Below are 12,914 nucleotides of genomic sequence, written 5' to 3'. Positions count from 1 at the left end.
TGCGTGCGCTACCAGAATTTCTTAAATAAAATCTGTATGATTATAACATTCTTACTGGGTTTCACAGACTCTGCCTATACATACAAGGATTTTTTGGACTCTTTGGACCTTTAAAAGACTGCCTTGAACATTTTTCTTGTATGCAACAATTCTGCTATGCGACCTTCGGATTAATTGAGTTCATTGATCTACTTACATATAATCTTTAGTACTACCGAAGAATTTTTATTAGAACTAACGGAGTTGAGATAGCAGTAATAAGAAGAGAACGATTATACTTGAGTGCTTTTGATGCAATGAAATTTACTGTGGGAAATTAATATTGCTAAAACAGAATGCATACCAGGCATATATGCACATTATGGGTTCATTTGAAACAATAACGAAGTTTAGAAAAAAAATAACATTATGTCTTATATCTGTCTGTTCCATCCTTAGGTTTTTCAGTTAAATTCACATTGTAATATTGTGAACTAGTAAATGGGTTGGAACAGGTAGGTATATACTATATAGATGTATCGTTATATGTCAGTGGTTACGAACATTGCTATTGTCTAGGAGAGGTCAACCTTTTATTCAGAAATGTATTTCTTTTTCAGTTAAATCGTGAATATCAATAAAGTGTTTATTTTTTCGATAAAAACTAGGCTATCACTTCAATTTGTTTTTTATAAGTAAAAATGTCTAAAATCCTATATAAGTCAAGTAAAATTTATCAATAATAGCCTATTCATTCAGATACACACACACATTTAAACAATTTATAAGCATAATTTCGATATATTATAATAAATAGAAATGCTCAAATTACGCTCCGCTAAAAAGAAGTCATATAATTTTAATAATTTGCCATCGCTTTGTTGCATACTCATATTTTAGCTTATCAAATACTTATTAAAATGGGTCTATTCCTTCTTATCTTCCTTCCTACGGCCCACCAGGTCAGAGCCGCCTACACCATTCTCCAATTAACGCGGTCTCCGATGTCTGTACTCTCTACTTTCCCATTATTTTCACTTCATTGCACAAGCCGGTACTTATAATGAGCTGCTAATCAAATTTACGAAACAGAAAAAATGGACTTTGAGACGTTAATTAAAACCATGTCAATTATCAAGTATGCAACGAATTCCACTGGTTCGCAATCCCTGGACCACTCTGTCAGCGGTTCTAACGAAATTGTCGGGAAATCGAATTTTGTAGATTGATATGGAGTATGATGGTCAAGAATTCGATTTGATCGTTATTGTGATTGGTTTCGTGATATGTATAACGCGGCCTGTTATATTAACTGTTGTCATTGCATAGATTTCTACAACAGATGGAATTCTCGCATCTTTACAAGAAAAACCAAATTAAAAATCCACAAAGTTTTTTTTAATTTATTTAAATAAACTGCAAATAAATAATGCATTTTCTACTGTAAAGATTACAATATATTATGACTATCTCTCTATCATAAACATGACAATTACAGTTAATAAATTCTGCAATTTTTTTAAAATATGAACTACGCTTCGAACAAAGAGATTCCTATTTAATACTTGTTCCCTCAATAACGCGAATTAGGTATCTAATAGGCGCTGAAAAAAGCTTTTTTATATTGATCTACCCCTAAATATCCATATTTGTTGATGTAATTGTGTTTTATATTGTCTCATTATTCTATAAAAGAGACCTAATGTAACACAATCCTGCTACATACGTGACGATCTCCTTGAATCATTAAAAAAATTGTCTGACCAATATACGATCAAACACCATCCAAATGAAGGCTTAGAGCAATGAAGATGTTTGTATTATTATAATGTATTAATTTTGAAAAACAAAAGAAAACTTAAAATACAGATAAATTAATATTGTGGTCACTATGCAGCTGCATTATAACCAAAACATTGATAGAAAATAAAATTCCAGCTTAAGACAGCATATCTAATACTGTTGTCTTTATTATTGATTTGTACATTACAGAAGCGGAATGCGATGGATGCAGCAGCGAGAATGACGAAGGTCGAAATGTTGGAGAGTTATTGCTGCCACAGTATGCTCTTGCCACTGGCGGTTTGGCGCGCGACCACCGTCCTCTTATCACGTTCCCAGACAACAATAACTTCCACGTACTTACACCAAGTGAATACCGCCGACTCCTACTCTACCTCACTTCAGTGCCCTCGTAAGTTTCAATATTTTTTTATTATAGGCTGGGGTTCAAATAGATCTGAAGCCTTTTCAACAGTACAATAAACCATATTATTGGCTTAACACGCGGTCAAATAACTCGTACCAAACAGTGCACGACGCGGAGAACCGGCCTAATCTTAGATGAAGATGAAATCCACTATCAGATAACACGCTCAATGAATCACCGGTGATTGCATTTTTACGCGATAGTAAAACTTCATAATACAAATATGTTAGATATTTAGCTTAATATAACCTAACCTAACTAATAAACAAAACTAATTACTCAAATATAGTTATATTTCAGTAATTATTTTTTCAAGGTTAGTTACTAGTTAAATAATAATAAGTCAGTGGCGCTACAGCCTCAGACTTCTGGATCTGTTTCATGAACATTTTTATATGTCATAGGCAAGTAGGTGATAAGCCTCCAGTGCCTGACACACGTCGTCGGCTTTTTGGGTCTAAGACATGTCGGTTTCCTCACGATGTCTTCCTTCACCGTTCGAGCAAATGTTAAATGCGCACATAGAAATAAAGTCCATTGGTACACAGCCGGGGATCGAACCTACGACCTCAGGTGTGAGAGTCGCACGCTGAAGGCACTAGGCCAACACTGCTCAACAAGAAAGGCTGATGACAACTTGTTAAAAGTGTAAGAAATGTAAAAAAAATAGTACAAAGGGACCTAAACCGACATTTGGCCATTTATACGATGGAAACATTCTAACAACTAAAACTTTGGAATTGGGTTTTCTCTTTAAATCGATTAGAAATACGACTTTCACAACCGAAACCCATGTAATAGTTTTTAAGAAGCGAATTATTATATTATATTAACTCGTAGTTCTTGCACCTGTCTTTTGTCATGACAGCAAAAACATATTTGTAATTTGACGTAAAGAAACGAAAGACTACTTTAGTTAAATGAGCGGAATTAGCGGAGCGACTGATTATTATCGGTGGAGTGGAGAAGATAAATCTAACATCTAATCGTCAAATCGTGTTTTCTTTTGACAATTGACCGACTTTTGAGTTGACATTTAACAATAGTATCCCGCCTTGAGACGAAGAGACAAATGAGTTATTTTACTTATAGAGACGATGAATTAATTGAACAATTCAGTCTATTTGTATGTATCCTTTTATTTTCAGACTACTGGAAGCGGAAATGGGCTTCCACATAATAATTGACCGGCGGAAAGATAGATGGAACTCTGTAAAAGCAACGTTATTGAGAATATCCGTAAGTGTAGTTTTTACGTATACGTTTTTTTTTTATAGAACAGGGGGCAAACGGGCAGGAGGCTCATCTGATGTTAAGTGATACCGCCGCCCATGCCAACTAATCATAAATATACAAGGTGTTTTAAAAATTGTCTTTTTGGTTTATGGAATTGAAACCTAAGCTGTGCTAGGTATCTCAACAACTATTTTGTTTTAATACATTTACCGGATAAAACTGATATAGCTTCTATAATAAAATACGTATTTTAATTATTGAGAACTAAGCCCTACATTTGTACCCTAACACATATACACTAAGTAGCGAATAAATATATAGATAAGTACGGTATGTCTGCAACAAAAGACCTAAGTCAACAGACGGAGCCCTGAAGACAGGATCAGAGGTTCTGGTGGTGGAATTTTCACTAAGCTATCGGCAGCTCTCTACAATGAGGGCTTGAACGAGTCTTTTCCAATCGAGAGGGTGCGAGAAATAAATAAAATAAGATAGATCATTTGGTATTCAAATATTAATCGATCAATAGATCATTAGGTCATCAAATATTGTGTATAAAGCGATATCTTAAATACTACTTATACACATACACATACATAAGATTATTCTTGTAAGCTGTCGAGCCTTAAGCTATATAAGTATTTGGGACAATCGCGTTAGCCGTGTTAATGGTTGACCAATATTCAAATAAAATCTGAACTAAATCTTATGATTAGTTGTTAGTAATTTCTATGTATTTATTGTTGCGTAAAATTTGTATTGTTTTAATTTATTTCTCGTATTTTTAGCATGCATTGATTTAATTGTTAAATATTTAATTTTTAAAAGACTAAGGGCCTGTTTCACAATGTCCGGATAAGTTCCAAATAAGCTATTTATTACTTATTGGTAGGATAAACAGTATTTTTGCGTTTGACGACTGTCAGATAGCGCTATTCGTCATGAAACGCGAAATATGTTGCATAGCTATTTGGTACTTTATCCATACATTGTGAAACAGGCTCTAAGTATAATATGTTAATTTGCCAAATTTAGTTCATGAAATATCCTTTGCACTGATGTGGCATGTTTGAGATCACGTGGTATAAAAACCGAATATTTTTTTATTTATTATAAAGTATACCTATATCGAATTTTTACGTAATTAAATACCAAAAATCTTTTATTTAACCAATGAAAAATACTAAAATAAATCCAACCATTCCAGGAATTCTTCCCTGGCGTAATCCATACGGTGTATGTCTTACGTCCCGCAAGCTTTCTTCAAAAGGCATTATCGGAAGTGAGCAGTAAATTATTCAAAGAGGAGTTCCGGTTTCGTGTGCTGGTCTGTTCTTGTGTGGAAGAGTTGTACGAACACTTCGACAGGTCACAGCTAACTCCAGATTTGGGCGGTGAATTACAGTATTCACATTCAGAGTGGATTCAACAACGGATAGTAAGTTCTCTTTTCCTTTCTATTTTATTAAGAGTATGAATTAAGTATTTAGTTTACTTAGAAACTAAATACGTAGAATGGAACTTCTGTGTGGCCCATCAGGCACCAAACCACTTGGTGTTTTTATACGCGTGGAATAAAATGCAAGTTATTTATACACGTCAATCAGTAGTATGATTTTAGTTTCTTTTCTTTCAAGATTTGTACTAACAACTGCCTCTAGGGCAAATTTTTTGTCTATTTGTTTGACATATTGCAAGTCCAGCTGTTGTGAGTAGGTAATAAAACTTTGTACTTTAATTATATTTTTCGTAAAAATTACTCCGATTTAAATTTTTTTATAACTCAAGTACGTGCAGATCTTTTAATAAAATTGTGAATATAAATAAATAATTAACGAATTAAATAAATATAAAAGGAAGTATAAAATAATAAAAAATAAAATAATAAAAGTATAAAATAATAAAAATAAAAGGAATGATGATATCACCAAATATAATATGAGTCATATCTTTGCATTTTCCTACAAATTTATTTAGATAAATGGTCACAAATAACACGAAACACGCATTTAATGAGGTATGTATAAATAGTAGGTTTTAAAATGATGAAACCCTTGCGCTCTGAATCCATGTGGATACCCGGGAATTTTCATATAGCTGATCGCTGTATGAAAAACTGAAAAAATAATCGTAAATTTTCAAAAGTCGATATTGTATCATAAAAACTTACAAATCGTATCATTTACAGGCTTTAGAGAAATTTTCGACTCTAATGAAGGAGATATCCACGAAATTGGACGAGTTTATGCACGAAATAGTTGATTGCGACATGGGAAACGATCCCGCACAAACCAAAGACCTTTTAGACTGTCAAGAATCTAGGTGAGTCTATTTTTGCTTATATTTGTACTTGTATTATATTATGTATACGTGTCTAGTCTAGTTTATGCTAGTCTCATAAAGTCACTTAGATACTTATACAATGACGTAATATAATTAATTTAAAATAATATTCCCATTTGAAATGGATGGAAGGTATTTAGCATATAACTATATATTACAGAATTGATTCAATAACAATAAGTACTGTACAGTTCCTGGGTCTAGGGGAATGATTAAAAATAGAAGACATGCAAAGTTATTAAATGCTAATTGCCAGGAATGCTGATAATAAATTGAAGAGAGTCTGACTAAACTCTCGGGGCATAACTCAGCAAAATGCTAGTATGCCTGATCTAAGCTTCTAAGCAATCGATATTAATTACTTATATCAATAACAATTCAATCTATCGATACTTAATTTATAATTATTTCATCTCTTACCCTTTTCAGTTATAAAGCTTTAAAAACCGAACTGGCGTCAGCGACAACGCAAGGCGAAGATTTGCTGACACAAGTGCGAAAACCAAATCTTACTTATAATATTATTAGTCACGTGGCCGCTGTTGAAAGGTAATTTTTATTTATATAAACAGACTTTTCTCTTTTACGTTAAGTGAATATATATAAGTTAACAAAGTGATCAGAACAGTAGTGTTACTTCGTTAAAGTGATCGCGAAAAGTGAGTCGCCGGTGATTTCCTGTCACACAACTCGATGGCAGATGGCAATAACATTGTGATGTAGCGTTATGAAAATATATCGGAGGACTAAGCAGATCATAAAACACAGTTTTTAATAACCAAGCCTTTAAATGTAAATTATTGTATACGGTTTAACAGGGCAAATTGCGCATATTTAACCTTTTAAGTTTAAACAAAGTCATAACTAAACAAAAACAAATTTTCAGGCTACTAGTTCAACTCGAAGAGACTGAAAAACAATTCGACAACTTTTGGAAGAAACATTCCATGAAATTAAACCATTGGCTCAAGTTCCGAACATTTTTATTAAACTTTAAACAAATGCAGGTAATTATAATATGTCATGCAACTTATTGTATCGGTCTAAAATTAAAACTTGTATTTGCTTCGCGTCGATTTTTATTTCTATGACGGAAGTCAAACATTGGCGTTTTGGGGGAACCCATTCTTCGTGATTCCTCCAGGTCTTTCATAGGTTTGAATATAAATGGCTCTGATGGCACTCTATTCACGACTAATTCAGAAATATCCATAAAGACATCACGTTTACTGGTATTGCTTTCCTGAAAATTGTTTGAGCGAATATCCTTTCGCTTGTATGACTCTAGTTCAAATGTCAATTTTTGAAGTCTACGCGTCTTGTCTTCTAACTTTGCACTCAATTCCTCCGTTTGTTTCCTTTTCTTATTGAATTCTGATTGTAATGTGGTAATCTTACGTTTACAACTTTCCAATTCAGCGTGAAGTTTTTTCATATTTATATTGCTGGCCTCTTCTAGACACTGAAACTTCTCTTTTGAATGCTTTGCTAAAGTCTCCTGATATAAAGTCTCTTGTTCAATTTGGTATGACCAAAACGACATCGCACGCATGGCTACATCCATTATGGTATCCGGTTTTAATCCCGCTAAAACTATTGACTTAAATGTTTCACTTGGTTTTAGATCAGCTTGAATAACGTCGAATTTATCTCGCAATTCATTTCCACATGCGGGACAAGTCAATGAATTCTCAGCGTTTTGCCTAAATTCGCTTTTTCCATGTTCCACACAAAATGCATGTGAACACGTCGTGACCCACGCTTGACTAGATAATGATCTTCTGCATTTACGAAAATTACACACAATATCTAAAGTCATTTTCACATAAAATTAATTTATTTAATACACTAAAATTAATGATGACATTAACATATCCATTTTAACACTCACTTTAACAATTGAGAAAAGTCACGCGTAAATAAATACATGACAGATATTTTTTTTATTTAGATCTGAAAGGAGGCTAGGCTTTGACATTTCGACAACCTACATAGACGATATATTTTTTTAAATAGGTTCTGGGTAGTTTGAGGTTTTATATGTTTAATTATTTTCAGGCGACTTTAGACACGCATTTAAAGGCAGCATGTGATATGACAGAAGTGGGTGAAACTGCGAACCGGGTCGATGGCCTAATACATGAGGCTAACGATTTTGAAAAACTATGCAATGGAGATCTAGAAGCTGCATCATCAGTAATTGACGAAGGTATAGATCTCGTGTTACTTGTAAAGTTTAAATATGGTATAATTTAAACTAACCATAGTGGTTGCCTGGAAGAGATCCGCCGCCGTTATTTAATTATTGAAGTGAAACTTCTTTAGAATCCTTGTGATTTCAAACCGGATGCAACGGAAAAGCGACAGTAAAAAGAGACAGAAACATTAATTCATATGATTTAACGTGGGAGAAAATGAGATAGATAAACTTCTTTCGAATCGTCGTGATTTCAAACCGGATGCAGCGGTAAAGAGAGACAGAAACATCAATTCATAAGATTTAACGTGGGAGAAAATGAGATAGGAGGCATTATACAGCCTCTCTTTACTGCCGCTTTTTTTTTGATCGAATTTCAAACTTTCGTTGTTTTAGTTTTTGTCAAATTAAAGATTTATATTAAACTTATAAATTAAAATGTATAATTAAAATATACTGTTTTTAAAGAATACACACATTTAGATAGTGGAAAATGATTAATTTATATTTGTTTTTGAAGGTTTCACTTCTACCATGTGTGAATTGCACAAATGTTTTTTTTAATTGGGGATTACTTGCAACAAAGTGTTAATTAAATTAATAAATAAGTACAATTTGTAGGATCATAATTACTTTAGTTACTTTTAGTTATCAAACTCTTTTTAGGTGTGGGCCTCAGATTTTGGTAACTATTTCATAATCAATCTAATAGGCAAGTCAGCGGTGGTCAGCTTCCTGTGCCTGACACACGCCGTCAACTCTTTCTGTGTAAGGCAAGTCGGTTTCCTCAGGATGTTTTTCTTCACCGTTCGAGCGAATGTTAATTACTACTAGTTAACCTAAACAATTTAATGAATTTTGGTATCATAAATAAATTATTAACCCTACTTTTCAAAAAACATTTTCAGGTGAAACATTGATGCAAGATCCATTGAGTTCAGTGGATCATATCGAGTCAAAATGTGAAGAATTAAGACGAACGAGTGCTTTATTGTTGGACAAAATAAATAAACGAAATCTGCTTTTGGCTAAAGCAAGAGAAGTTATGGATCGAATAGACAAGGTAAACTTTCATTTATAATTTATATAAATATTATTACTTAAATACTATGTGATGTCAAATATATAGACTATAGCCTATCACAGTCAGTTCATTTTGTTAAATCAAATAATAATAAAAATAAATAAATATCGCATCCAAGTAAAATATAGTATTTAAAAAAATGTGGGCGTGTAATAATGTACACACGTAAGAAGTGAAACTTTTTTATGATCTTATTATTCGAAAACTTGATCTCCTATATTATGCTCCTATATATTACAGAAATTGGTTAAATAAAGATTAAATTAGATAAAGTATAACAACAGGCTTTTACTATCATAGACATGATTACAAATAATACAATTATGTATTTTTTTATTATTAAAAAAAGATGGCTCGTAACGGAAATATGTGACGCGTAACCGTAAAATGTGACAGTATTTTTTTCTAAGCCAATAAAGAAGTTTCACATTACAAAATAACAAAGCAATTCAAACGATATAAAACGCCTAGTAACTATGAACAGTCCTTAAGGTATTATTTGAAAAAAAATTAATCACAAAATTTCTCACAACTTATATAAAATTTTAAGGCAAATGAATGGTGTACCACTGGAGTTGAAATTTTGGCGGGAGAAGGCGGTCTTATAGCTGTAGATAAACTCATAGAAGATGCGAAGACATTCGGACTGACGTCACCCGAAGAATTCCGGGAGATGCTCATGCAATCTGCAACACAGGAAACAAGGGCGCTAGTGACACAAGTAAACTTTTCTATTTTATTACAAGAATAAACAGGTTATATAGAAACTACCTAATATATTACTATATAAATTCAAAGTTAAAATATTTTATAGAATGTACTGATTATACAATTATTTATTTAAGCAAAATAAACTAACAAATAGTAGACAAAATAAGAAATGTCATAAGTCGTAAAGACTTTTACAATAATAGGCGTATTTGGATATATTTAAACTAAAACTTAAGCTTCTTAAGTTTCTATATAAACTACCTTATGTACTTACATAACTTTTATTTGCGATGTATTTAATTTTGAAAAACAATAAAATTTAATATTTAAAAAATTAATAAAACAAACGCAAATAAGTCTATGGCATGTTAATCATTTTAATAATCTGTGAAGACGTCAGCTTTAGCGCATGCGAAGTAATAAGTTTTGGCGCGCAAACCTGTCGTTTCTTGTGGTTATTATACTTTATAGGAAATAAATTCTTTTAAGAGATTACCGATGGTGAATGTGAAGAAAATCTATATTAATTATATATATATATGGCTTTTTATTCTATATATATTTATAATTTTGGAACGTGACAATAGTTGTTTAGTAAAGAAATATGCTTTGTGTCATCTACTCGCATACAACCAAATATTAACATTCGTTCATTAGGGTCAATGTTAAATAAAACATTGAGCAAAGATGTAAAAGTACTGAATTAATTCTATTAATCGGAAGCTAAAATCTTTCATAGGTCACCATTGTAAAGTTCCTTAGATATGTTTAATCAACCACGATAATTTAATTACGCCTCCTAGCATACTGCTGAAATTTATATTTCTGCAGTATTGCCATTTATCTATTAATATTTATGAGCAAATTCTAGGCTGATCTTACAAAACATTTGCTTGCTATATAAAAAAACATGCTTCAACAGAAATGTATCCTTTAACCTTTACTTACTGATCCCAGGTATCACAAAGAGTAGAAGATGTGTGGTTAATGGTGACTGTGAAGCGGGCAACACTTCAGCGAGCAGCGGCTAAGCCTGCTCGTCCCGTGCAGTCTGTCCCACCACAGAGTGCTGCCATACTACCACTAGCCGAAAAGGTTTGTTTATTATATCTTTATTGAAAATGTATAGTCTTCATTACTTCACACTGATCTATATTATTACTATACGATAAACAGCTTTTAGTGGAGCCTTTTATTGAATAACGTTTAATATTGTAATATTGGTTTAACTCATTAAATATGATCACAAAATAGATTGTCATGTCATGACATGATTGAGGAGTATCACAAGGCACAGTAGAGACTCGTAACTTCAGCAATTGTTCACCGGAGAAACGTTGGTGTAAAGACATTTTACCATAAGTAGTACCAAAACTAAAAATAATCAAAAAATTTCTATTTTGGTATTGCTCTGTGTTGGAAATTAAAAAAAAGAAATTCAGAACCATTCCTACTTGAACACGATTTCAATTATCGTTTTTGTTGACATGCACCCATAAATATTCATAGGCGAGCTTAATTCGGTGCTACAAGGGCGTCTCACGCACACGACTGCAGAATAATAATTATTAATGAAAGTAAACCTTTCTAAGTTTTTCCTTGTACAACATTGTAGGTATGTTCATACTGTAAGAGTTTTTAATTCTAAGGCGATTTTATTCAAATTTATTTATTGAGAAAGATTTACAGCTTATAAAATACTTGCAAATATAATGCTTTTTACGCCATTAAACAAATCTTTACATATATAATTAAGTACTTAATCCTGAGGTGGCATTTGTAGGAGGCCTTTGAAAAAAAATGGAATAAAAAGGATACTTTAGAAGAGGATCAAAATGGAAATGTGTTTAAATGTAAAGGTATCTGAAATAAAGGCTTTTGTTATTATGTACCAAATAATGAAATGGATATAAAATCTAATAATGAAATGGTAACAATAAAATCATTTTAATCCAACTATAAATATCGAAACAAGCAATGAAATAACTAAAAATTCGTTGAAGCACACTTAGTAATTTATTCCACTGAGAAACTTAGATGTCAGCTCCTTGCCGACACCATAGCTATTGAGGCGAAATCAAGAGTTAATTGTTAAACTTAGTCGCCGCCCTAGGCGCTGACCTAACCTAACCATGAACCATGCCCTCTGTATTTGAATGTATTTTTTATCGACGACGTATATAGTAATTCAGGACAGTCAACATTACCTGTAGCAAAATTCTATATTTTGTAACATCTGCTATCTCACGCCTAACTGAGAAAGGAAGAATATGGAAATGGTAACATCTTTTTAAGTAGGAAGGAAGGTCTTAAAACGCTGAGATTATTTCTACAACAAAGTATACGTTGATACGTTGGTAATAATTCGACTGCACATTTCGCGTGATTGACAGGTTTAGACTAACATTTTTATACTGTAATAATCTTGTTTCTATTCGGTCATTATAGCCTAAATAAAATTCTATTTACTTTTCTAATGACGTAAATTACTCTAATTCAAGTTTTAAAGTCGCAAAAACCAGTGTCGAGTATGGAAAGTAGGCGAAAGCAGAGGTCATAGATGCTTTCACGGTTCACTAAGCATTATTACTAATGATAACCGCGTCTAATTTCAACCGGCATTTCCAATTTAAATCAAAAGTATTATTTTTTCTCTCGTATGAACTTATCTGATTTCTTTTATCAATTCAAACAAAATCACAGTTTTTGTAGTCCGTTGTTTTTAAATATTATTACATACAAAGTCATTTGAAGGCTATAGTTTCATAGGATATAGTGCTTTTCTTGTTTTGTTTTGGTTTTGCATATGGCTATATATATCATAATTATATCATATATCAGAAATTTTATTATTACCTGAAATTCTAGGTATAACGTTACAGGCGCTTACAGTCGAACATACCAGTAAAAAGCACATAAAGATGGTTTCGAATATGTCCAGCCCTGAACCAATCTGTACTCCTTAAGTAAGCCAGCTAGCTTATCGCGAGAAAAATCTAGAAATATTTTTGTATATGGCGCATAACTTTCGTAATAGATCGTGTATATCTATGACGTGATATGATTACCACGCAGACAGGTGACCCTTTGCCTATGGAATATTAATTATTTTTTGTTTATTATGATACTGAATAAATAATAGCTTTTTATTTAAA

The 12,914-nt window shown here is 32.4% G+C and overlaps 1 protein-coding gene across 6 annotated transcripts in view; it reads left to right on the top strand.

The window, feature by feature from the left end:
• LOC111000963 (guanine nucleotide exchange factor DBS) overlaps nucleotides 1-12,914 on the top strand; it is an 83,406-nt gene that overhangs the window by 26,116 nt on the left and 44,376 nt on the right. For all 6 annotated transcript variants that reach the window (XR_002600457.2, XM_022270587.2, XM_022270590.2 and 3 more), the window contains exons 2-11: nucleotides 1,972-2,173; nucleotides 3,337-3,427; nucleotides 4,632-4,862; nucleotides 5,613-5,746; nucleotides 6,197-6,316; nucleotides 6,654-6,774; nucleotides 7,826-7,976; nucleotides 8,873-9,027; nucleotides 9,599-9,769; nucleotides 10,717-10,854. Coding sequence is in view for 5 of the 6 variants with exons in the window: in XM_022270587.2 (XP_022126279.2) it covers nucleotides 1,972-2,173; nucleotides 3,337-3,427; nucleotides 4,632-4,862; nucleotides 5,613-5,746; nucleotides 6,197-6,316; nucleotides 6,654-6,774; nucleotides 7,826-7,976; nucleotides 8,873-9,027; nucleotides 9,599-9,769; nucleotides 10,717-10,854 (1,514 nt within the window). In the remaining variant the exon portion in view is untranslated. The remainder of the gene's footprint in view (nucleotides 1-1,971; nucleotides 2,174-3,336; nucleotides 3,428-4,631; nucleotides 4,863-5,612; nucleotides 5,747-6,196; nucleotides 6,317-6,653; nucleotides 6,775-7,825; nucleotides 7,977-8,872; nucleotides 9,028-9,598; nucleotides 9,770-10,716; nucleotides 10,855-12,914) is intronic.

The sequence above is a fragment of the Pieris rapae genome, chromosome 20 (genome assembly GCF_905147795.1).
Source record: "Pieris rapae chromosome 20, ilPieRapa1.1, whole genome shotgun sequence".
NCBI classification, from domain to species: domain Eukaryota; kingdom Metazoa; phylum Arthropoda; class Insecta; order Lepidoptera; family Pieridae; genus Pieris; species Pieris rapae.
Note: the sequence above shows the minus strand (reverse complement) of the source record. Positions and strands in the feature narration are given on the sequence as shown.